The 24,876-nt window shown below is 41.6% G+C and overlaps 1 protein-coding gene across 1 annotated transcript in view; it reads left to right on the forward strand.

Annotated features, from left to right (window-relative positions):
- The first annotated feature begins 2,978 nt into the window (after positions 1 to 2,978).
- Positions 2,979 to 24,876, forward strand: part of CFAP74 (cilia and flagella associated protein 74) — a 135,645-nt gene continuing 113,747 nt past the window's right edge. Inside the window, exons 1-9 of the mRNA XM_019511690.1 lie at positions 2,979 to 3,093; positions 5,565 to 5,655; positions 6,261 to 6,413; positions 9,036 to 9,134; positions 15,063 to 15,167; positions 19,769 to 19,942; positions 20,203 to 20,313; positions 22,777 to 22,879; positions 23,660 to 23,817. Of these exons, the coding sequence (XP_019367235.1) occupies positions 3,006 to 3,093; positions 5,565 to 5,655; positions 6,261 to 6,413; positions 9,036 to 9,134; positions 15,063 to 15,167; positions 19,769 to 19,942; positions 20,203 to 20,313; positions 22,777 to 22,879; positions 23,660 to 23,817 (1,082 nt within the window). The 5' untranslated portion in view covers positions 2,979 to 3,005. The remainder of the gene's footprint in view (positions 3,094 to 5,564; positions 5,656 to 6,260; positions 6,414 to 9,035; positions 9,135 to 15,062; positions 15,168 to 19,768; positions 19,943 to 20,202; positions 20,314 to 22,776; positions 22,880 to 23,659; positions 23,818 to 24,876) is intronic.

Below are 24,876 nucleotides of genomic sequence, written 5' to 3' on the forward strand. Positions count from 1 at the left end.
CTGTGCCAGGGGACTTGCAATGACCCCAGCCAGTTCCTTGAGGACTCCTTTATTCCTCAGTCGACACCTTCTATTCTAGGCGGCGATCCCGCCCTGAACTTTCTCTCCCGCCAGGTGCATCTTCGGCCTTACGCTCCTCTTCAGCGCTTCCCGCACCCACTGCCATGGCACTTACTTTATGCGGCTCGGGATCTCCCTGGGTGATCTTGATCCCCTGTTGTTCCCCAGCTCTAGCGCCGCAGGCTCTATCCGTTGGGGATCCAGCTGTCCCACCTCTTCTCCCGGCCACTGGACTCTCCAGCTCTTCGGCTCAGCAGCTCCTGTCCCGCTGGGCTAACGGTGGGGACGGCTTTGCCCGCCGTTTGTTCCCCTCTCCCTCCGCTGGCTCCGGAGCGGCAGCCACCATTTTTAAATCTCCCGGCCGGCAGCTGATGTCAAAGTCAGCTGCTGGCTGCAGCTGTACATAGCCGTGGCTAATGAGCCGCACGGGCTCTCCCTCCCTCGCGGGATCCTGCTCTCCCAGTAAGTTTTCTTGGCTTCTGTGGGTCCCGGGACACCAAGAATTTAAATGTGTGTATATTGGCATCACTCCACTGCAAACAGTGGAGGACCACCACTGTACAGCAGTTGACACCTAGTCTATATGGCAGTATTAAGAACCCGATCCTTGTTATTAGGCCTATGCAAATAGAGAAGTATTTGATTTGTTTTCGGATTCGGCTGATTCGGAGGTCAGTGATTTGATTCAGTGATTCGAATCACTGTCCCCATTCAATTCAGCTGAATCCGAATCGGAGATTTGGCGCTGATTTGATGCTGATTCAGAAATTCGGATTGGCTGGGGAGAGGCAGGTACAGCCAGGTGGCTGTAGGTTCTCCCATGGCTCCCCTGGCTGTGCCTCCGTCTCCCCGGGTGGGGGGAGCCGTGGGAGAAGCCCCCATGGCTGCCCTGCCCAGCCCATCTGCCACCCAGACCCAGCCTCCCAGCACTTTAACAAAAATAATAAAATAAAAGCCCTGCACTCACCATCTGCAACAGTGGTGATTGGGGCCTCTGAGCAGGGTGCTGCATGCTGTCTGGGGGCTGGGGCTGCTGGGGCTGAGTGGTGCCGGCCTGTTGGGATACTACTGTGTATGGATGTGGGCCTTTACATCCCGTTGACATTCACTGGCTTCCCTCTTCCAAGGCCGGTGCCAGTTAACTCAGTTGGGTCAATCTTCCTCTCTATTATCTCGCCTGCCACAACTTTGATGACCTAATTAATGCGGGGAGGGGTGATGACTCCCTGGCCCAGTGTTGGCCATTACTTGTCCAGTGCCTGACCAGGTATACTCAATGAAACAAAACTTCTTGGCATAGGAAGTAAAATTACAGGCAACTTGCTGTCCATCCGGTGGTGTTTCTCCTGGCTTCAGGGGACTCAGATGCAGCCTCTCACTTCCATGGTTCTTTAATCCATGGATGCTTGATCGCTGAAGCCGCGATCAAATGTTTCCTTTTTTTTTCTCTTCAGTAATTGATGCCACACCGGCTTAATTGACCACACACGGCAGCCAAGTAATGAGGGAGCGTCGGTTTCCCTTGGGTATGTGAGCTCCTCTGAGCTCTCAAGACCATGCAGGTCTCTTGCCCCATTCCCGGGGACTTCAGTTCTGGGCAGCAGACAGGCACTCACTCTATCTGCATGCCCCGTCACTCTCTCTTACCATCCTGCATTGTTCTATCTCCTGGGACCAGAAATAACCCTGGGCTGCTTAATGAGCCCAATCTGCTTCACCCGGCAAGGTGATAAAATGGTGCCAGGGGAAGTCAGGAGCTCCTGCTGGAATGTGGCCACACTGCAGTGGTTGGGCAAACTCCCCAGGCCAGGGGTCTGCTTTAGGTATGTAAACTTGACCTTTTCACACAACCCCACAGCCTCTGCTATAGCTGGTGAACATGGGACTGTTTGTTTGTTTTTTTTAAAATGCTGGGAGGCTGGGGTCCAGCAGGGTATGGGGCTAGGCAGGGCAGCCATGGGGGCTTCTCCCACGGTTCCCCCCACCCAGGGAGAGGCAGGCACAGCTAGAGGAGCCGTGGGAGAACCTACAGCCACCCGGCTGTGCCTGCCTCTCCCTGGCCAATCCGAATCTCCAAATCTGTCCAAACCTTTTCCAAATAGATTCAGAGGCTATGGATTTGATTTGGACCTTTTAATGGGTCCCCCAATTCAATTCGGATTTAGAGGTTTCGCTGCCAAATCTCACCAAATCTCCTTCAAATCAAATTGGCAACTGAAGCTTTGCACAGCCCTACTTGTTATCATTTTGGACCAAAATTTTTCCCTGACTTTATAGTAAATTTTAGGTTCCTAATGCTGCAAGACTGGACCCTGACTGTGCTCCTTATACGCATATTGTTTCTGTCAGATATGTACTGTGAACATCATAGCTCTTATTTTTGTTGTCACCTATTTACTTCTGTGGGGATGTGATTTATCCATTATAATGATATCCTAATGATACTTTTGTTAGGTAAATTTCCATCTCTTAAGGTAGGTTGACACATTTTTAAATGTAATTATGTTAAATGAACCAAACCTATTGTAAACATCTGCTTTCTTTTCAATTGTCATAAATAGCTTTCTGAGTATAATTATATTTTTGAACATTAATAAAATGAATTAATGTGTAAAACCTGACACCTCTCACAAAAGTAGCAGTTTCAGTCACTTGGTATAATGTGTTTGGAAGCAGTACATTATTGTTCACCTCATTATGATAAGAAAATAATTTGTTAATGGCCTTTTATATCTTTTTATGAGATCTGTTGAGAACCAGATTCAATCAAAATATATAACTACTAATGAATTGTTTAATCATACCCAGCTATTTCACCTATACATCATATCTGCTTGATTAAATTTGACTGATTTATCTCAAAACATGAGGGAGTGGAAATATTCAAGCACTAAATACTAATTTATGTTCTTCAGGGGCTAACTTCTGTTAAAAGAATTGTCAGTATGGAAGGTATTCAGCTCTTTGATAGTGGGGAAGAGGAACAGACATCTGTTTCATCATTTCAGGAAGAAGAAAAAGAAGACATAACAGGTCAGTTCTGTATTGTGGAGAAGCACTGCAGAGGCTAGTCTTTGAAGTACTTTGCTTATTTACAGATACTGACTCTGTCTCTGAGGCAGTACAGTATGATAAAATCCACACAACAGATTTGAGACTAAACGGTTATCTCAGTTACATTGATATAATCAAAAGTAACTCCGCTGGCTCCAGTAAGGATCTTCCAGGTTTACTGTTACAGGTGTACCTGATCAGAATTTAGTCTATGATTTCTGTGATGGCTTAGGAAGGCATCCCCCTATCCCTACGTAGAATCATAGAAAGTTAGGGTTGGAAGGGACCTCAGGAGGTCATCTAGTCCAACTCCCTGCTCAAAGCAGGACCAATTTTGGTCCAATCCAATACTCCAATTTGTCAAGGTCTCTCTGAATCCTAGATCTATCCTCCAGCATATCTACTACTCCCCGCAGCTTGGTGTCATCTGCAAACTTGCTGAGGGTGCACTCTATCTCATCTTCCAGATCGTTGATGAAGATATTAAACAAAATCAGCCTCAGGACCAACCCCTGGCGCACTCCACTTGATACTGGCTGCCATCTAGACAGTGAGCCATTGATTGATACCCTCTAGCCTGATGATCCAGCCAGTTTTCTAACCACCTTACAGTCCATTTATCCAACCCATACTTCCTTAGCTTGCTTACATGGAAGTTGTGGGAAGCCATATCCTCGAGGACCTGCTCCATGATCTTTTCAGGGACTATGGTGAGGCTGACTGGTCTGTAGTTCCCTGGATCCTACTTCCTCCCTTTCTTAAAGATGGGCACTGTACTTCTGAAGTCAAACTCTTGCTCAGAGTGGTTAATCCACACCGTTGACTGTGTAGTTCTGTAATATTATTCAAAGAATGTATGCAGTTACTTCACAAGATGCAGTTGGCTTTACTATTGTCCTTCCCTATTATCCATTATTACTCATAGACCGTGCCGAATAGTGTCTCTAGAGTGAAAAGTTTTTAGGCCAGCATTTTATTTTTTTATCAACACAAATGTTTAGTGAGAATTTATTATATTATTCTATTATTGTTGCTTCAATAAATGCAGAGCAGGAAGAATTAGTGTATGATGAATAGTATTCTTTTTTTTGCAATGTCAGTCAAAAATCTATGAATGAACTGTAAGTTTTACATTTAATTTGGCTAATGCAGACTTCCTTTTTATAGGACTTCTACTTGATTGTCAGTGAGCATGTCTATATGTACTATTCATGCTATAAAGCTTACTGCACAGTAAAATAGTGTGCAGTAAGCCTTCCCTCCCTGTACAGATCTGCTCCTAATGGGAACAGCTGTGTACAGGGCTGTGCCTACATTGCTCTGGCCCCCTCCAGGAGCCAGGGGGAGCTGGAGGGCTGACAGGGAACATGGAACTAGTTCCCATACGCAAGGGAGCAGGAGAGCTCTTCTGGCTGCAGCAATAGCTGTCTCCTTGCCCCATACACATCAGGAGGGGTCTCCATGTGCACAGGGCTGGGAGACAGCTGCTGCTGCAGAGCTCTCCCAGCTCCCTGCATCTGGGGACAAACCCCATGCCCAGTGGGGCTTCCCAGCACAGCCTGTCACTGGCCAGGAGCTGTCCCACTTCTGGGGCAGCTCCCAGCCACCCCTGGGCTGGACAGGGATTTCCCCATGCAACCTGGGGCTGGCTGGGAGCTGTGCTGCTTCTGGGATAGCTGCTAGTCAGCTTCAGACTGGGCAGGAACTTTTCCATGCAGCCTGCTGGTTAGGATCTATCCCAGAAGTGGGAGAGCTCCTGGCCAGCCTCCAGCTGTGTGGGGAAGCAGAGAGCTCCATAGTCCTGGCACTGCTTAGTTTCCCGTTCCCATGGGGAGCAGAGAGCTGAGCAGTGTTGGGATGGGGATGGAGGTTGTGGGGGGGAGAGGCAGAGAACTATCCCGTCCTGGTGTTACTTGACTCTCTGCTCCTAGGGGAGCTGGGAGCTGAGTAGCACCAGGGCTGGGGGACTTCTCCATCCTCTGTGGCCCCTCTAGTGCTGGGGCTGACCGAGAGCAAATTTGCTTCCGGTCAGTATCTACACAAGTGCTACTGCACTACTGCGCAGTTAGTTTACTATCTGTATTTACAGGTAGTAGCTAACTGCACAGTAGACTAATTTACTGTGCAGTAAATGGTGCACATGTGTAGATGGTGATGCTTTACTGCACAGTAAATTAGTTTACTGTAGAGTAAAGCATCTCAAGTAGAAACACTCAGTGACAGCTTTGTAATGAAGGTAGGGAATTTTTTGTCTATTTCAGTCTCCAGGTGTAAAGTTGCCTTCGTGTATATTTTGTGACAGTAAGTTTTTTATTAGGTATAGGAATAAAGCTTTTAAAATGTCATTTCCTTGCCACTTGTCATGTTTTGACTTGACATAAAAGGTACCAGAGCTTTACATTTTAATGCTGAAAGTCTCTTTATTAGACAGTTGTTTTGCTCTCTGTTAGAACAAAAGCGTAGGGAAGAGCCAGAAGATGATGACAAAACCAGAAGCAAGGAAAATTCTAAAGGAGTTGGAGGGGACTTCAATTATAGCAGGTGAATAGTTTGTATATTGTGTCATAACCCATATTAGTAGTTTCTCATTTGGAATTTATTTACAATTTGGGGGGAAGATGTACTTAATACAATTTCACTAATGCACTGCACTTTTCTCTTATAGGAAGTAATAGTTTAAGCCTTTGTATGGGGAAAATAAACAAGGGTTTTTTGGAATGGAAACCTTCATGCTGCAATGGTATAATTATATCAAACATTGGGTTGCATCTAACTTGCAGGCACTAAGCCCAGTGAATTGATTGAGTTCTATATTAACTGATTCTTGCTTGTGCAAGGACCACAGGGTTGGGTCATGTGTTTTAGTAAATGAATTAACAGAAGACTGACAAGGCTGCATGATATTAGACTAATGTATCTTTGGGTTTACAAGTAGGGAGTACAGAGATTTTAGTGTATCACTTTAATCTCTGGAGAACTAGGGTTAAATCTGAAACAAGTCAGAATTTTTTTATTTAAGCATGGCTTGAAATGGATGATACAAGAAAATGATAGAACAAATGGATAACATTTACATATTTAAACCTTGTCCTATGGTTAATCATATGTGATAATGAAAATCTTGTTTTCTGTTTTTAAACCTAAAGGGAAGGCTTGGAACATTACGTGAACAATGTTAATAATAATAACAATAAGGCCATGAAATATGCAGACAGAGTTTCGATATTAACCCTGCGCAGGAACATAAACCAGCTTGACAACCTGTCCAAAGAAAAGGATATTATGATTCAAAAAACCAGGTTGGTGTTTAGGCATTAGGTTAGGCAGTCACAACAAGAGAGCTATATCATTGTCTTTGTTTTGTTTATCTTAATTTCTGTTACTAGTTATTTGGTTCTTGCTTTGGCTGTTATGAATACAATTAGAATTTTGCCTAGGAACCCCTAAGTGATCAGGAGAGATTAAACTTTTTTAAAGGGAACCATTTTTTCACCTATCCTTTTTTTATTTTGATAGTTTCTCCATTCTTCCCCTTGGATAATATTGTTTGAATGTCATTAATATTTTTAAATGAATTAAACATGAATCACTCTTTTAAAAAACTAAGAGACAGTGAAATGAAATGGCTGACATGCTTTTTTGGCAGGATAAAGCCAGTCCCCTTAGAGTTGAAAGATGTTAAACAAGTCATTATACTGGCTTTACATAGCCAAAGAAGCATGTCACTCATTTTATTTTGCAGTTTCTTACCTTCTTTTTTAAAAAGAACTTAAAACTGATTTTTAGTAGAATCTTCAAACTGTAACTAGAGTCTCTGACATGACCTGAAGGTCTTAATTACCAAAAAATATACTGCGTATATTTTTGTCAATTGTAAAAAATGGTATGTTCAGAATAAAATTTAAAAATAAATAAGCTAGGGGAAAAGATTAGCTTAATCTTTTCTTGGGAATGTTTGTAGGACTCAGGAAAAAGATGCGCTTATCCGTAGCTACCCACTCTCCTTTACATGACAGACTCTGCCCCCATAGAATGCGTTCTGTGGGACTTCTGAAAAGAGGGAAAAAAAGTCAGTGGAAGTACCTCATAATATATCCCTTTTTCTAGAACTAGGAGGGTCTACGTCACACAAGGGTTGGGAGAGGTGGAAGGCAAATTCCAGTTTGGGATTTGTTTCATTTGGTTTATAATAGTTCAGCAGATTATTCCAGACTATACAGAAAAAGTGAATTTTCAGATAATTTAATGACATGGAGAAAAGAAAACTGACAAATTACAATAAAAACAGTTAATTAGAATACTCCTGAATATGATTGATTTTTTAAAGAATTATATGTAACTGCAAAGTAAATGCTTTAAAAAAATACCATTTCTGGGAATGTAATGAATGAAAGGTGGTTTTGAATAATAAGATGCTGTAACTTAGTATTATTTTTTTTTCTAATATATTTTAGGGAACTATTTTGGCAAATGAGTGTAAATCTGCAACACTCAATATTTCTAGGCATTTCCTGCTATTTCCTGGCATACTCATTATCCTCGCAATGTGCGTACTCAGGACGTCAGCCTATGTCCTTCCAATTGTGTAATCAGCTTGGAGTGGCAGGAAGTTGATGGCTGGGGGTATAAAGGCTAACAGCTGTTTTCAACACTTTTTTCATCATAAGCTAAAGCTAATTATTATCTTTGCATCTGCCTTAAAAGAGGCTTTTATTGGAAAATACCCATGTAATTTTAAAACTGGAAGTCCTATTTACAACTGAAATTGAAGCTTTGCTATGTATAACCAATTTTAGAGTGACATGCTGTGAATGATTTCCCTTGTCAATTGCTATTATGTTGCAGAGCAATGATCACAGTCCTTATATTTCCTTAGCAAATGTAATCCTGTTAACAGTTAATCAGGGTGACTGGATAGTTTAGGTTCATGCAGGCATATAAAGGAGTGACCATGAGTCTACTATCTGATAAGTGATAGTATGTATGAAAAGAATTGGTGTCTCTGGTGGGATTCATTTTACATAAAATATTAATAGCATAACTGTAGAGAATTAATTCTCTGTATTATCATCCTTGGAGCCCAGGAACAGACGACTACAGTATTGCATGCTGAATTTCTTTCCTCTAGAATTTAAGGCAGAGTGGCAAAGTGGTGTGCAAAAACCTGCATTGTTTCTTCCTGTGCTACATTTGAAACGTCTCATGTTTGCCAATCAGGAAATTTATGGATCTGTCCTAGACCTTACTGAGGTCAATGGAAATAATCCCATTGATTTCAGCATTTCTGGATCAGACCTTAAATGAAGCATAAAACACCCTTAGGTTCTGATTATGTCTGTGCTCACAGTAGTATAACTAATGCAGGTGACCAGGGCAGCAGCCCCAGGCACCAACTTGGAGGCAGAGGAAAAAAATAACAGCTGCTGCTGCCAGCTGGATGCAGCACTGGCACCCAGGAACCACCACTGCCCCTGGTGACATGGCTGCCCTGGCCACAAAACTACCCTGTTTCACCTCTGTAGCATAAACTAATTACATAGGTAGGTTCACTGAAATTAATGATTATGCATGTGCTCAAAGTTAAGCATGTATGTCAAAGGTGAAAGTTAAAAAAAGAACAGAAGAAAAGTATAAATATGCTGGAAGAGGCTAAACTTTTTTTTAAAAACTTTATGGTGTCATTTATTGGATGAAACTAGAACTCTGAATGAAACTGGAATGGATTGGGAGTAAGGGGAGAGGTTTTCCTGGTGAAAATACTTTGAAGATAACAAACATCTTTAAAGAAACTTATTATTGAATTCTAAAATATCAGAGAAAAGGGGGAAGGTAGTGGGAGGAAATCCCAGCTACATTCCTTAAAAGAAAAGCTTCAGTGGAAGCACTGGGGAATTTACAAAATAATTGTTTGCTTGTTTCAGAGAGGAGCTCAGTGCCTGCCATCTACGGATCAAAATACTCACAAAGCAACGAGAGAGTGTAGAGACCAAAATAGAAAAAGAGAAAAAGGCTGGAAATGCGTAAGTAGAGAGTGTTTCTGCCTGCCACAGATTACTGGCATCCTCTTTGTTGATATGTGTGAAGGCAATGAGGTAATAAGATAAAGTTTGCTACCTTTTCAAGTTGTTACTGAAAGTGTCTGATATTGTAAACGGTTGTGAACCAACTGAGCGATGTTTAATACTCAGTAATTAAAAGTCATTGCTGTTCTAATGATAAAAGGCAAAACTGCATTATCTCAGTAGACCATGCTGTGTGGCAAGGAGCTTTGCAGTCATGCTGAGCTGGAGAACAGGCTAGGTACATTAGTTCCCATATTGGTGAACACTGAATGATGCAATCACTCTCTAGGTAGCTTGTTATTCACACCAGTCAGTCCTTCTATTTGAAATACCGAGTGGCAATGCAGGTGCTTGGATAAAAGGTTGATTTTTCTTAAATTTCCTAGGTAAGATGCTACTAGGGCAATTGCAGTGGAGGAAAAAGGGGAACTGGTGACTAAAGCAACACCTCATGACAGCAGATGTTAGATCTAATTCTTTGTATTTGGATGACAGAGAGCATGGAATATTGATTCTGACTTACGTGACCTCAAGCGGATTGCTTTGTTTTCCCTGATGTAAGGAGGTAGTTGAAAGCAGGGGTATGAGGTGTGACTAACCTTTGTAAATCAGTTTGAGATCCCTGGTAAGGGGTGTGGTAGAAAAACCAGCAAAACCAAGGAGGTGATTCTTCTACTCTACTCAGCACTGGTGAGACTACAGCTGGAGTACTGCGTCCAGTTCTGGGCACCTTTAACAAGGACATGGACAAGCTTGAGAGAGTCCAAAGAAGAGCCAGCCACATGATCAGAGTCTTACACGGCAAGCCATGTGAGGAAAGGCTGAAGGGCCTGGGACTCTTCAGCCTGAGGAAAAGAAGGCTGAGAGGGGACCTGGTAGCAGCTTACCGCTACACTAGGGGAGTACATCAAGGGCTCGGTGAGCAACTGTTCACCAGGGCACCTGAGGGGAAAACCAGGAGTAATGGCTACAGACTCCTGGAAGATCAACTCAGGCTCAATATTAGGAAAAACTTCTTCACAGTTAGGGTGTCCAAACCGTAGAATAAGCTTCCTTCAGAGGTGGTGCAATTGCCTACCCTGGAAATCTTTAAGAGAAGACTAGACAGTCACCTTGCTGGGCTCACCTGGCCCCCAGTTGTCTTTCCTGCTTGGTGCAGGGGGCTGGACCCGATGATCTTCTGAGGTCCCTTCCAACTTCACAATCTATGAACCTATGAAAACTTTCCAAAACTTTTCAGAACAATAAACACCAAAGTGTAGAAGTTTTATATTACTCCTAGCACTGTGACCTGAGCTAAAAAATCAAATTCAGGCTAGGCCTTGTCAAGAAAGGTAAATGTTTGGGGTAGTGGTGGGAGAAGGGTGTTGGAACCAAGGTTTTAGTGTCCATGATTATGTCTAATTATATTAATATATATATATATATATCAGTTTTGTTATGTTAGTTGTAAATATGCTTACCACCAAAATAATAATAATTTAAATTGCTTTGACCAAATGTGATCTCATTTGTCACTATAGCACTCTTTTTTGTTCTATTATAAAATATCTATTTATTTATTTATGTAATGTAATATATATTATGTCATATATGAAATATTTATATGTATATTATATATAGTATGTAATATTATATTTGCCACTACAATCCTGTTTTTTTTTGTTTTACTATATATAATATATTATATAATATAATATAGTCCACCAAAACAACTCCACCACCTTCAAAAACTATCCTCAAATAGTTATTAAAGTAAGGTGTTCCCCCACAAAGCAGCTCAAAGAGATTGTTGGTCTCTTGTTAAGTAGTCTGATTTTTAATTGGGAGATGGTTAGATGATATAATCTTTAAGTCACATCTTTGCTCAGGGGTTTAATTAAAGTTCATACTTTCTTTCAGAATAACTGCCAACAATTATAACAATACAGTAAAGTATACCCAGGGCTGGCAATATCTCTTGTGTTGGGTGTACAACATCTGAAACAGTGGGGTCCTGGTCTATGACTGAATCTCCTGAGCACTAAGGGATACATCTATACAAGATGTTGACTGCTCAGTTGACTAATTAGCTGCATGCCTACATGTGTGCTCTTATTAGGCTGCAGTAAACTAATTTGCTCCTTAACAGGACAGTAGATTTAATAGATTTCATAGACATTAGGGGCTGGAAGGGACCTCACAAGATCATTGAGTCCAGCCCCCCTGCCGTAGGCAGGAAGTCTGCTGGGGTCAAATGATCCCAGCAAAATATGCATCCAAATGCCTTTTGAATGAGTCCAGAGTAGGTGCTTGCACCACCTCTGTGGGGAGTCTGTTTCAGACCCTGGACACTTGGACTGTAAAGAAGTTTTTTCTTATGTACAGTCTAAATTGGCTTTCCAGAAGTTTGTGGCCATTAGACCTAGTTATTAGGGCTGTGCAAAATTTTGAATGCCGTTCCGTTTTAGTGGTGTTTCGAGTCTATCAGCACTCGACATTCTGAATCCAAAACAAAACGGGAGACGTGTCAAAATGTTCAAAATTAAACAAAATGAAACAAGTCAAAACGTTTTGAAGATGTTTCAAAGCTGGGCTTGCATTCCTTTGAAATTATTCTTTTTTTTTTTCACCTGAAGAAAAAGAAATCTGTGTTTTGCCTCATAGTGGGATTGCTGGGCTGGAAGGGACCTTGAAAGATCGAGGTCAAATGGTCACAACCAAGGTCAAATGGTCACAAACTTCTCCAAGACCGTTTCAGGCTGGACATAAGGAAGAACTTCTTTACTGTCCAAGCTCCCAAGGCCTAGAACAGACTGCCTTCAGAGGTGGTGCAAGCACCTACTCTGGACTCCTTTAAGAGACATTTGAACATTTATCTTGCTGGGATTCTTTGACCCCTGCTGACTTCCTGCCTCTGGGGCAGGGGGCTGGACTCGATCTTCTGAGGTCCCTTCCAGCCCTAATGTCTATGAAATCTATTAAATCATTCTGAGGTGGCAGATGATCCCATGTATGCTACCTGCCTGCACTGCCAAGCTGAAACCAGCTGGGTCAAGGGAGCAAAACGCATGAGCAATGCAGGGATGCTGATGCATCTTTGCAGGCACCACCCACTTCTGGTACACTTCCGGGTTTGCTGCCGAGCACGTGGAGGGCCCCTCCCACACTCTTATGGGATGCTCCATGCTTCCCAGCATCTCAGCACTCATGAGCCCCTGCTACCTAGAAAAAACATTTAAAGCTGTGTCTATGTCCAAATCTCTGAATCTTTCTGAATCTCTCCAAATCGATTCAGAGGCTTCTGATTCAATTTGGAGAGATTAAAGGGTCCTCTGATTTGATTTGGATTTGGAGATTCGGCCACCAAATCAGGCTGAATTTCTGCTGAATCAAATTGGGGACTGAAGCTTCGCACAGCCCTACTGGTGGACAACTTTTCTCCCAGATCCTGGTGCACCCCTCTTATATACTTATAGGCTGCCACCATAGTACTTGTAACAACTCCGCAGCAGCACACATGTAGATTCTGCCTGGCTGGCTGGGTCATATGGGTGCTTCAGTGCAGGGGCTGCCTGCTGGCTAGCCCTGCACTGAAGCTCCCTCATGCATCCGCCAGCCCCTCTGCAGCACATTGTGGGCTGGCAGGCTGACCGCCAGGGTCCCTGCCAGCTGGGGCTGCTCCACCTGGGCTCCATACAGAAGTGCAGTTCCCTGCTCTAACTCATGGCATTTTACAGAAAGTGTCATGAGTTAGACTGATGCTTGGCTCCACCTGGGCTCCATTTGCTGCACCTGCATAAACTGTGCAGCTTATTGCTTTGGAGTTAATTGCTCCTGGCTACACGGTCAAACCCGGGTGCACCTGGGATCAATTTACTCTGGAGCAATAAGTTGTATTAGAGTATATCACAAATGCTTTCTTCAGTGAATGTTTAGATGTTTGCCATACACAAATACAGCCTATAGAGTTTTACAATCTAATTCACAGATTTTACTTTGGATATAAAGCTCTTAGAAACTGCAATGTGCTGCCTCGAGGTGCAGACAAAAGTGGCAGTTTTCACCTGATCTGGCCCTGGAAAGCACTCTATAGCCATGACCTAACACAAGTGCATGGCTACAGAGCACTTTAAAAGGGTTACATGAGGGTTCAGATGAATGCAGTCCAAACGGAGCACCTTCATTAACTTGTGTCTGCATGCCTGGAGCAGGGCTGGGTTGATGCAGCCCAGCTCTGCTCCTGGTGCTATTTTGAGAGTGGGAGGGGGGGAAGGGAGTGGAGGGAGCTTGTTCTGGGGGTTGCCCAGCCAGCACTGGAGGGTGGGATAGGTGGGGGGCTGTAGTCCATCCCCTCCCCACTCCAAGCTGGGGAAACGACAGAATGGACCTCCCTCCCTTGCCTTCTCCCCTTCCCATCCTGAGACAGCACCAGGGGCCAAAGGGAGGTGTGGGGGTGGGGTGGCAGAGCTAGGGGAAGAGGCTGCAGAGATGCAGCTTCTGTCCCTGGATCAGCTCCAAATTGGAGCTCACCCCCCCATGCTCTCAACCCAACAGCAGTTGGGTTGGAAGGATCAGTCGAACTCATGGCACTTTACACAAAGTGCCATGAGTTAGACCAGGGAACTGCACTTCTGTATGTGCCTCATGTCTGAGTAAGCCTTTCATATGGACTATTACATGCTAGATGGTATTGTAGTTTTCATAGATGCACCTTGATATTTAAAACAACTTGAAAAATTGAGGTAACAGTACTCTGTGTTTTTGCAAGTTTGTTGTCATAGCCCTTATGTGTGTAAATTTGAGAGCCACTGACATGAAGCCTATACTGAAAATATAATCATCCAGAGAATGTATTATTATTTCTATATTCTATAAGTTGAGCTGTCTCTTCCAACTCCTGGCAAACTCCCTTAGCCACTTTATTCATTTCATATGTTGGAGGCCTGTCCCTTTTTTCCCCTTTCCCAAAGGATGGGGTACTATAGTGACTGACAGCCTTGGATAAATACAATGTAGATTTTAGAAATATATGTGCTACAATACAAACAAAATCAGCTTAACTTATGTCGGCAGTTCTGTTTATATTATGTCCCGTCAAGCCAGTTGATTTAATATTACCAGTTGACACTAGAAGACACAGATGCTAGAAGTATGCTACAAATGCTTTGTGGGTTGTAGCTTTGCTGCTCTGATAACTGTTATGACAAGGGGTTTGTACTTGTATTTTTCTCATTGTCTTGTGCTTGTGAAATGCACAAATGCACTGAAGACCTGTTTTGTAGAGTGGGAGGCAATTCATTATACCTTTTCCATGTGTTTAAATTAAAAGTATTGGATAGTTTGTGTGCTGGGGTTCACTGTATTGTGAACAAACTTTGAAGCAGCTAACATACAAGTTAAATGTATCAATGAATAATAAAGTAGTATAGGTAAAATAATAGCCAAAACAGAATGGATGATAAGTTAAAAGAATATGCTGAATGAAACAGGGGCCTAAATATCAGTCAGCTAGTATACAGTAGTTTAAAGACAGTGTGCTTTTGAGGAGAATGAACACTTATGAAGGGGCATTATATTAATGCAGTGGTTTTCAACCTGTGGTCCATGGGCCCCTGAGGATCTGCAGACTGTGTTTAAGGGGTCTGCAAAAGATGACTTATGTTCAATCAAAAATATGTGAATACCAACACTTACGATTCTAAGGGGTCCACTTCTCCATTTAAAATTTCCAAATGGGTCCGCAAATGAAAAAAGATTGAAAACCACTGTGTTTAACATAAATCAGTGGTGTTCTAAAAAATATGTCTTAAGTATAAGGCACCTTAATAGTTTCTGTTATTTTCCTTGCAAGGTTTTACCATTCATTCCCAATTTCTTTCTTTTTTTTTCTTTTTAATGTAACAGTGCAGCTATGTTTCGCCTACAGGCAGTGCACAGTCGTCTGTGCACTGAACTGGAGAATGAAAAAGACCTTGAGCCAAAAATCACTTTGCTGCTGAAAGAAAATATGTAAGTTAAAAGAATAAGAGTGAAAGTTACTGACCTTTATTAGTTTTCTTTTCATTCTACATTTTAGCCCAAAATCTTAAATCAACTTATTGATTCAGTTTTAGAAGATAGAGAAAGTATCTATATGTAATAACTAACATTTGAGGTGATCAAAAATTTAGGGCTTGTCTATATGGGGAAATTAGTGTGCAGCAAGTCTAAGTGTGAATTTACAGCACACAAGATACCCAGTGTGAACATTCTTAATGCACAGTAAGTGAGGTAGCTTTATCTACTTTTGAAGTGTTCCATATACAGAAGCCCTCAAAGACAGTCAAGCTAATGGAAAAAAAGATTAAAGGGCATAACCCGGTGGTTTTGTTTCCTATACCTGTGGCAATGGTGTAACGTATTTAGCAGGTAGATATGTTGAATTCTTTGTGTCAGGTTTGCAGTAGTTTGAAAGTAGACTAAATTTTGGCATAAACTACCGGGCAGCCCATCATTAAAGAACAGTTCTACTTCCATGAAATCAACAGCAATGTTCCTGTTCACTGAAGTTGGATCAGGTTTTGGCACCAAATCTTCCAGTTAAGATGCAGTACCCTCATTAAAGATCTCTAAATGAGAATCCTCCAAGAATTCTGCAACAAACCATTAATATGTTTTAGTTTCATAGAGAATTTTTAAATATTTGTTTCCTTCTAAAGAAGTTTTTCTTTTCAGTGCTGAATTTTTATAATTCTTGAAGTCAGTTTAGGTTAAGAGCAGGTTATTCTTCTACTTCCGTCACAAAATTACATGCAGCAGCTCCATCTAGGTAGGGCCAGTATCTGAATTTCAGCAGTTTGCAGAGCGGCTCTTTTCTGTTATACCTGTAGGATTTATCCAAGGAAGAAAGTATGCATTTTGAAAAGGCATCACAAGGCTCATCTTGAAGGGATGGTATGACAGTTATCATTACTGTGAATCAATTAAAAGGCAGTCTGTTCTTTGTTTCAATATTAGGCCTTCTAAAACACTGGTCTATATGTCCAGAATTTTTTTCTAGTCATTAGCCCACATTTCATGATTTTGAACCAAAGCATTCTAAGCAGAAAGAAACAGATCTGTAAAATATCATAGCTTCAGTACTAGACCTCGGATAATTTGCCATTATATTAGTAATGATACTTTTGCACAACAGCCATCTGCATATTTAACTAATGGAAATGTATTCTATTTCTGTAAAGCTCTCCATCCTGCAGATGCCACAATTTAAATTTGAGTGCCATCATTCTTCAGCTGCTGTAGTGAAGTTTTCTTTATGGGAAACTTAGTGAATATCTGTGCATTTCAGCACAGTGAACAAGAATTTTGAAAGGTCCTCTGCTCTCTTTTGATGGAAACAAATGCTTAATATGATAGGGTACAGACCAGATAGAGATTTCTTAAACCTCCTCTGAGTTATAAATCATGTAAAGACTCCCTTAGATCAAAAAAACTCTGTTTTCAAGGTAAATGGTAACTGCACTACTTCAAGTATACACGTTCATTCTTTTGACCTTCTCTTCGGCAATTTGTTTGCGTGCAACTGTAGGAAAACACAAAAGACTCCCCCAGATATCCTACATTTGGCATTCATAGGTTTATTTATATCCCCATTTAATGAGGCAGCCACACTGCACCATGCATTGAAAAGGTATATTGCTACCTGTCAAATGAATCTCTTCAAATGTTGATTGCAAATAAATTAGCATAACATATACAGGATTTTCCCCATACAGCAAGGCTCCTTGAGAGCCAATTTTGACCAGAACCAGCAGTTCACTGAGTTGGTATAAAGTGATGAAGAGCAACTGGCATGGTGAACTGAGTTGAATTGGCCACGCCAGGAGTCAGGAACATTTTGCAGCAGGGGCCGTTTTAGATGAGTTTAGCTATGGGCACCGGCCACTTCCAATCAGGCTGACACTGCTGGAGGCGAAACCAGAACCAGAGCCGTGCATCTGCTGCCACTCCCACTTCTCCTTGCAGCCCAGGCAAAGCCTCCTGTACCCCCCTGCTGAAAGACTGCAGAAGGCCCCCAGCTATATCAACCAGATAAAATGGCTTTAGTCCATGGACTGTAGGTTGCTGATGCCCAGATTATGCTAATCTAAATGAATTGTCAATCTGAATGTACGGGTTGGTCATGTTTTGAAATATGAAAAAGGCTGAACTGCAATAAATCCACAGCTACATATGATTCTAATTACTGTCCCACCTCTTTCCTATTCATCTATTATGGCATGTATTTTCTATTGAATAATATGTAAGACATTATCTCTGCACGTTTATGTCTTTTTTTAGATATTAAAAAACAGTAAAGGGGAAGTAACATCTGCCCCTAGAAAAACTGGTGAGGATAAATGCTTCTGGCAACATTAGTAGCACTTACCACTTCATCATCCTGATCATGCAGGTCACTTAAAATAATTAATACTTTTGGTATCATATTTGGAGCCATTTTTCAGTTTAATATAACAAGGTTTTTATTAGCTGCAATTTCTCAGATGCCCCTGAGAGGACTATAATGGCAAAGTAATGGATACAGTTTAGCGGTGCTCTGAATTTTTTTCCTAAATAAATTTCTCATGCTCTTAATTGGTGACTCATATATATTAAATTATTCATTCAGGTGTTAAAATATAAAACCAGTCGTTTGCAGGAAGGGATAGACAACACTTTTTCCACAAGAAGTACAAATATCAATGAAGGGATATCAAAACAAGAATGTGAACAGGGGCTTATAGACTTGCTTAACCACATGGTTAGTCAGAAAATAGGGCTTCATAATACAGAATTACATAAAAGCATTAGAGGAGCTTTTTAAAGTCATTGTTTGTAATATAATTGTTAGACCATATGTATATTTGTCTATGCAGAGAGATTTGAATGTTGTCAGGAATTGTGGCATACCAAAACAAAGTAAAAACACTTCCTAGAATTTCCTAAGACAAAGAGATTGTTTTCTTGCAGTTTCTAATTGTTCATTTCATGCACTAGTATTAAAGTGTCTTATGGTAATTCTCACTTTTCCTCTGAATAGTTTTCTCTTTGCAACTTGGTAGATAAGTTCTGCAAAGGTACTTCAGTTCTATTTCCAAAAGTGAGTTAAGCACTCGAGTTACTGAATTCTTTTGACATTTTGTGAGATTTTAGGCTCTTTTGATAATGGGTTCATCTACGTGTGCACTTTACTGCAGAATTGACTAATTAGCTCTGCAGGAGAGCATCACCAGCTACACACACACCCAGATTAGGGCTCAGTAAATTAACTCCACCCAATAATACTACTGTCTGGGACAAATACTGTCCTATGGTGAAGTAATTTATGCTACCACAATGCACATGTAGACAGGGCACCAGGTTGTTACAGTGCAGGGACTGCTTGCCAGCTAGCGTCACACTGTAACACACTCATGTCCCAGCCAGTCCCTCTGCTGCCTGATGCTGCCACCCAGGGCTGACCACCCCCAGACCTCCTGCCAGCCCAGGGCTGCTTCTCCCCAGCTCAGACTGCTGCAGTCCTGGGTGCATGTATAAATACTGTGTCCAGGAGCAGCTGACTCCAGCCCAAACTGTGCCAGAATTTACTGTGTCAGATTAATTGCTTGTGTAGATGCACTCAATGGGATTTAAAGTGCTTTTGAAAAATTTTACCCGATGTAAATATTACATTTGTGTGTCTGATCTATTCTGACCAGAATCCCATGCTTTTTTCCAGTTTGGACTAGACTCCAAACTGTCTGATCTGTCCACGGTTCTCCCATGGACTCAGTCTTAGGCTATTCCTGGAAACACGTTTTCCCCCTTAGGTAAAGTAAACTCTGCCTTAACTTATACCCATAGCCCCATCCTTACCCAGGGAAGTTGTTTGCCTTGCTATACATTCCTAAGCAAAATTGGAGCTTCAGTAGTTTGCATCACATCTCTCCAGCAGGGTAGCATGGGTATCTAAATGTCATAATTTTCTTTTCTGAGTCCATGCTTCAAGTGAAATGAATGCCCCTTTATCCAATGTAAGCATTCTGTAGCAATACAAGTATAGTAAAACCAGTCCACCCTTCACCCTACTTCATTTAAGGTCAAACTTAAGGTGATATAGCTAACTCGTATCACTGTAGGCTTCTATGTAGGGGTAACAGATCATAACACATGCTGCAGCTCCCCTCCCCTTTAAAGAGGCTAAAATGTATGTTTGTGCACATTCTAATGCCACCACTGTGTTATCTAGGCACCTTGAACAAAACATAGAATATTCATCTCTAAGGGCCAGTACTGAAAAAGCTTAGAAGTAAGGTGGCTTTTAATTAGCAAAGTATTAAAATATTATCCCATAAACCTTCTCTTTTTATTTATATTGCTTAACAGCCAATTTGAGGAAGAAGTTTGACATCTCTAAAAATCACAAGCATTACTAAACATTAGCACCACTCTGGATGATTAGCTACAATATCCTTTGTAACTACCAGGGTAAAACATGACTGGATTTCCATTTTTTACTATGGAGCTACAGCCTCTAATGAATGTATATATGGTAATTACCTGATAAAATGCTCGTCCTTTTGGGGTAAACCTAGTAACTCTTTGTTTAAAAGGTATGATATGTGGCAGATTGAAATTGAGCAGGGAAAATTTGGAGGTCTCCGAGAGCAACTTGAAAAGGATGAGGAGACCCTGGAGAGACGGTACAAAAAACGGACAGAAGAACGGATTCAAAAAGAAAAAGCTAAAGTCCTGCTGATGGAACAAAAAGAGCGGGCTGGGAAAAAGTAAGCACAATTGCTGAGACTCTGCTTCTCTTCCCCAGCAATTTTCTGCCCAATAAGAAATTTCATTCAGGTATCGGGGGAACTTTAGGAAGGTTCTTTATTTAAGTGGTAACCATAGAACGTTGAACTGGGAAATGGAATTAAAGAAAGAATGTAAAGCAAAAGCAACTCCCAGCTTAAAGCCCCTTAACTTTAGTGGGAGCTGGTCCTCTCTCAGTAGTCTAGGACTGGGTCCACCAGGTTTAATCTGTCTTTTACAGAAAAGAAATGGAATCTCAGGAGGAGTATGAGCAAAGACATCAAAAAGTAGTTGAAGATGCTCAGAGGAATAATGAGAAAACAGTCCAGCGTCTGAAGAAAACCATGGCCAGGTTTCTAATGCTTCTCCTTGACAGTGTCCTAGCACAATATCTGAAACGTATTGTTCAGTAGTCAATCTTTATGACGGGGTGTCAAAAATATGGCCTGCAGGCTGGATCTGGCCTGTGGAGCTGCCTGCTATGTTCCATAAGTCTTGGACCAACCCTGCATGTGGCATGTGGAGGTGGTCTGGTGCATGGGCTGGACTTGGTACCACTAGTGCTGTTCATGGCACAGAGGGTTAGTCCAGCACACAAGCTGCATACAGTGCCCATGCTTAACCAGCCCCACGCACTGGCTCTTGGACTGATCTGGATCAGGCTGTGCCAGAGCCAGCGTACAGGGCTGTCTGGCAGCTGACTGCATACAATGCTTGGTGCAGCCTGTGCACCACCTGTACCAGGCACTGGCTCCACTCTGGGACTTGTGTTGCCTGTGGTGTGTTAGGCTAGACACAGTGCAGCAGGTGCCGCCCACAGCAGAGGTAGCCAGCATGGGGTACACGCTGCATGTGGTGCCTCATCAGACAGTCCTTCACATTGGCTCTGGTGTGTGCAGACAGCCTGGGCCATGATCCTGACCACCCTGGAGCCACAGACATTGGATCTAGTCTGCACACTGTCTGCAGCATGCTGTCTGTAGCACAGGGGGCCGGCACAGGGGGAGCTCACTACGCACATTGTCCTACCAGCCTAGTCCTGCCTATTGGCTCTGGTATGGCCAGATGTGGCCCACAGACTGGCCCAGAGACCTTTATCCAGCTACATGAGTTTCCTGCTTTAAAAGAAAACATTTTACTGTTAGATGTATTTTCTGTTGGAAGTTAGAAACTTCCAGCTGTACCACCTAGAGCTATTATCCATTCAAATCCCATAATATACAAAGCAACTTGAATAACTAGCATCTAAGGAAAATCCCAGTGGTTTCATGAAGTAGTATGGAAAATTCAGAGGCTGGCATCTTTCTTTTTTGGGTTATACTGGCCTTATGTTCCAGAATGGGATTATATGTTGCTGGAAGGGTTGTAGTTTAGATGAAAAGTGAAATCAAGCTCCTTGGCACTTGTCGACATTAAAGATCTCTTAATAGTTTTTATATTTGTACAATTAAATTAGTGTATTTTGATACTGAAGAGACTCTCAGCAAAATATTTTGTAAAACATTTTTCCTGTATTTTTAAATTTAGGCATTGGAAAGGTATTTGAGGTAATTGTATATTTTTCCTATTTAGTTTTTTTGAGTTTTTTTACCCAAAGTTACAGTAATCAAGGCAAACAAAATTAACTATCTGCATTACTTGATTAGGTTTGCTGAAAACTAAATCTCTAGCAAATTAGTGGCTCTGCTGAAAGAGAATATAGGATTGTAATTATGTAGAAAATACCCACTAGTTAAAAATTAAATCATGTATGTTCATTTTTAACATTTACCTTAGTAAGTATGGGGTTTTCTCAGGCTTGACTTGAGCCCATGGTTAGGTATATTTCTAGATACAGTGGATGCTTCTACAGAAGATGCTTAATGCACAGAAGACTAGTTATACTGTGCGCTAGTGTGGTGTGTTAAACCTGTGTTAATACGCTAATAGGCAGTAGATTTAGTCTAATGTGCATTAATGTCACTAAAAAACCATTCATCTGCACTACCGTATTTTCGTGCATATAGTCCGTGGGCTATACACGATTTTACAAACTTGACAGATGGGTGCGGGCTATGCAAGGGTGCGGGCCATGCAGAGTCTTTAGAACAGTATAGGCCATCCCCACCCATCCCCGGCTGTGGACTTCAACTCCAGCTCCGGCAGCAATGCCCAGCAGAGCACAGCTGGCGGCAGCGGTGGGGAGCAGGGCTCACAGCTCCTCATTCCTCCCCTCCCCTGCAGAGCCCGCAAGCCCAGCAGAGCCCGTGCTTGCGGCCGTGTCTCGGGGTGCGGGGAATACATGGGTGCAGAGAATACACGGACTATTTTACGAAAATACAATTTGGGTGAGGGCTATATGCACGAAAATATGGTAATACTCAGTAGCAGGAATTATGGCACATTAAGTTAGTAGCTGTCATTACACGTACTAAACTTAATGCACTGTAATTATGGCTCATTAATAAATGTATAGACGCACCCAGTGGGCTAGCTTTAACTGTTTAAGCTTTGATGTCACTGTGTGACTGGTTATATAAGCAAGACACATATCCTCTCCGTACTGTAGTGAGTAGACAAATTTCTCAATGCAGCACATACATTCTTCATGTTCAAAGCGTAAAAAAAATTATTGAGCAAACTAGCTGAAAGGCATTTTTGGAACATGTAATTCAAATGGTGCTACATTCAGAAGACTCTTCCAACTGTTCTATTTTATCATACCCAATATTATAGTAAACACAGCGAGTTAGAGGAGGAATGTTGGGTGACATTAACACTACTTATTTGCCAGGCTAAGCATGACACAGTCTGAAAGGTTTTATTCTACCTACAGGATATATCAGAAAAAAGCAAAAGAAGAACTGGAAACTAAGGAGCATATGGAGAGAAGGATGCAAGCTGTGCTTTCCCTGAAAAACAACATCACTTCCAATAGGGTACAAGTACTAGTGCATAGATCAGTAGTGAAGCAATTGATTGATTTGAAGCAATTGATTGATTAGACTGACAGATTTTTATGAAAACCATTTTAGTTTTCACTGCTACATTTACATGATCTGGTCCTAGTACTGAAGAAGCTTCTTTTAACACTACTTATTATCTACTTATGTAACTACTTATCTATTAACACTACTTGGCCAGAATCAACATCCTTATTTATCTTGAATGTGCATCTGTCCTGCACCTGCCCTAGCCCTGGGTGGGCAGCTCCTGCCCCAACCCCAAGCCCACACCCTCGCTCACCCGTGCTCGCCTTGATCTGCCCCCCCAACACTCCTTCCCTCTCCCCGCTCCTCTTCCTCCACACCAGACTTACCAGCTGTACGCAGCACTCCACACTGCTGGCTCTGCTCCTCACTGCCTACGTGCTGCACTACGGCTTTGTGCACGCGCAGGCCTTTATCGGACAAATTATTGGCCACATCAGGCCAATTTCCGATACAGAAAATTTTCTTTTTATCAGTGCCAATCCGATATTGGACCAGTGTATTGGTGCACCTCTAAACTCAACCATTACAAGGTGAATCTGGTACAATAAAAAAAAAATTAAAAAACAAACCCAAAGGCAACTTCAAATATAAAAAAGAATAAAAGAAATTCTATCAAAGGAAAATCCACCAAAAAATCAGACATAGATAAAGGTTTCCTTACCATATGCTATTGTATAGCTTATATTGTATGAATGAAATATGTAACTGATTTGCATGACTTTGTAGGAAACCCTTCGAGCCCTGCAGGCAAGGGATAAAGCAAGAGCTCTTGAGGCAAAAAACCAGGAGATGAAAATGAGAGAGGCTATTCTAGCAGGAGGAGGCAATGTTGCCAAGGAGATTTTTCTCCATAAACGACTAGTGGAGTTTGAAAGACAGAAATTGTAAGTAATAATTTTGTTGTGTAATTCTCAGCTATTTGCTGGTGCACATATCTATTGAATAACTGCTCTGCTTTGAAACTAAAACACATCATCTTTACTGCTCTTAGCCTTGCAACCCCGGAACTGCACTGATTCTTGGAGTATCTTGTACCTAAATATAGTATCATCCCAGATTCTTGGCTCAAGTATGCCCCATATACTTCAAAGAAACTAGTTTCATATACTTCATCTAAGGATTTCACTCTGTGCTTATATGGTTAAAGTGTAAAGGTGTCACTGGTTGAAGTGTAAACCCTCACTTTAATCTGCATTTGTATCTGTACAGGTATAACTTTCAGCTCCACTGAAATCAGTTGTACTCTTCCCTGGTATCAGCCCTCTCAGATCAAATTGTATGATAAAGACTATATTTGTAAGGATTGAAATTTTGTCCTGTATTGATGACAAAGTAACTCTTGTGAATAGATTTGAAGAAGTGGTCTAATTCTCTGTGTGTTCATTTCATGAAAGCCATCTTAGTGAGAACTATATGGCCTTCTTTTTGACAGACACAGCAATATAACTATAGCTGACCAGCCAGGGAGATGTCAGGGTAGTTACTGTATGTAATCATAACTAACCTTTTGGAAGTAATCATATAGATTATGGTTCAAGTAGAATGATGAGGCTGTGTAAGGACTATTGCACTTGATGTTCAGATAAATAATAATAGCTTTAGTCTTCAGAATGCTGAACCAGCCATTTCATTAGTACTAAATGCACATAAAAATAAATATGTATAGAATTACGGAAAGTCTCTAATGGAAAAGCTTAACTTTAACCTATTTTTGGGCTTAATCCTTCTTCCTTTTTCACTCTTTCCCCCTTCTAAATTACATAGCAGTCCCAGTGGGCATGTCTACACATTATTACCATATTTGCCCAATACTTTGGGGTGTGCTCATTTATTAGGGATACGTTTCCAGGGTCTTGGTAATTCTGTTAATGTGCTGCTTGTGTTACTTGTGTTTCTATACGGAGCTGTATCTCTCCCTTCTGCAAGCCCTCACCCCCAATGGA

Source organism: Gavialis gangeticus, unplaced genomic scaffold (genome assembly GCF_001723915.1).
Source record: "Gavialis gangeticus isolate Ggan-Ray unplaced genomic scaffold, GavGan_comp1, whole genome shotgun sequence".
Taxonomy (NCBI): Eukaryota; Metazoa; Chordata; order Crocodylia; family Gavialidae; genus Gavialis; species Gavialis gangeticus.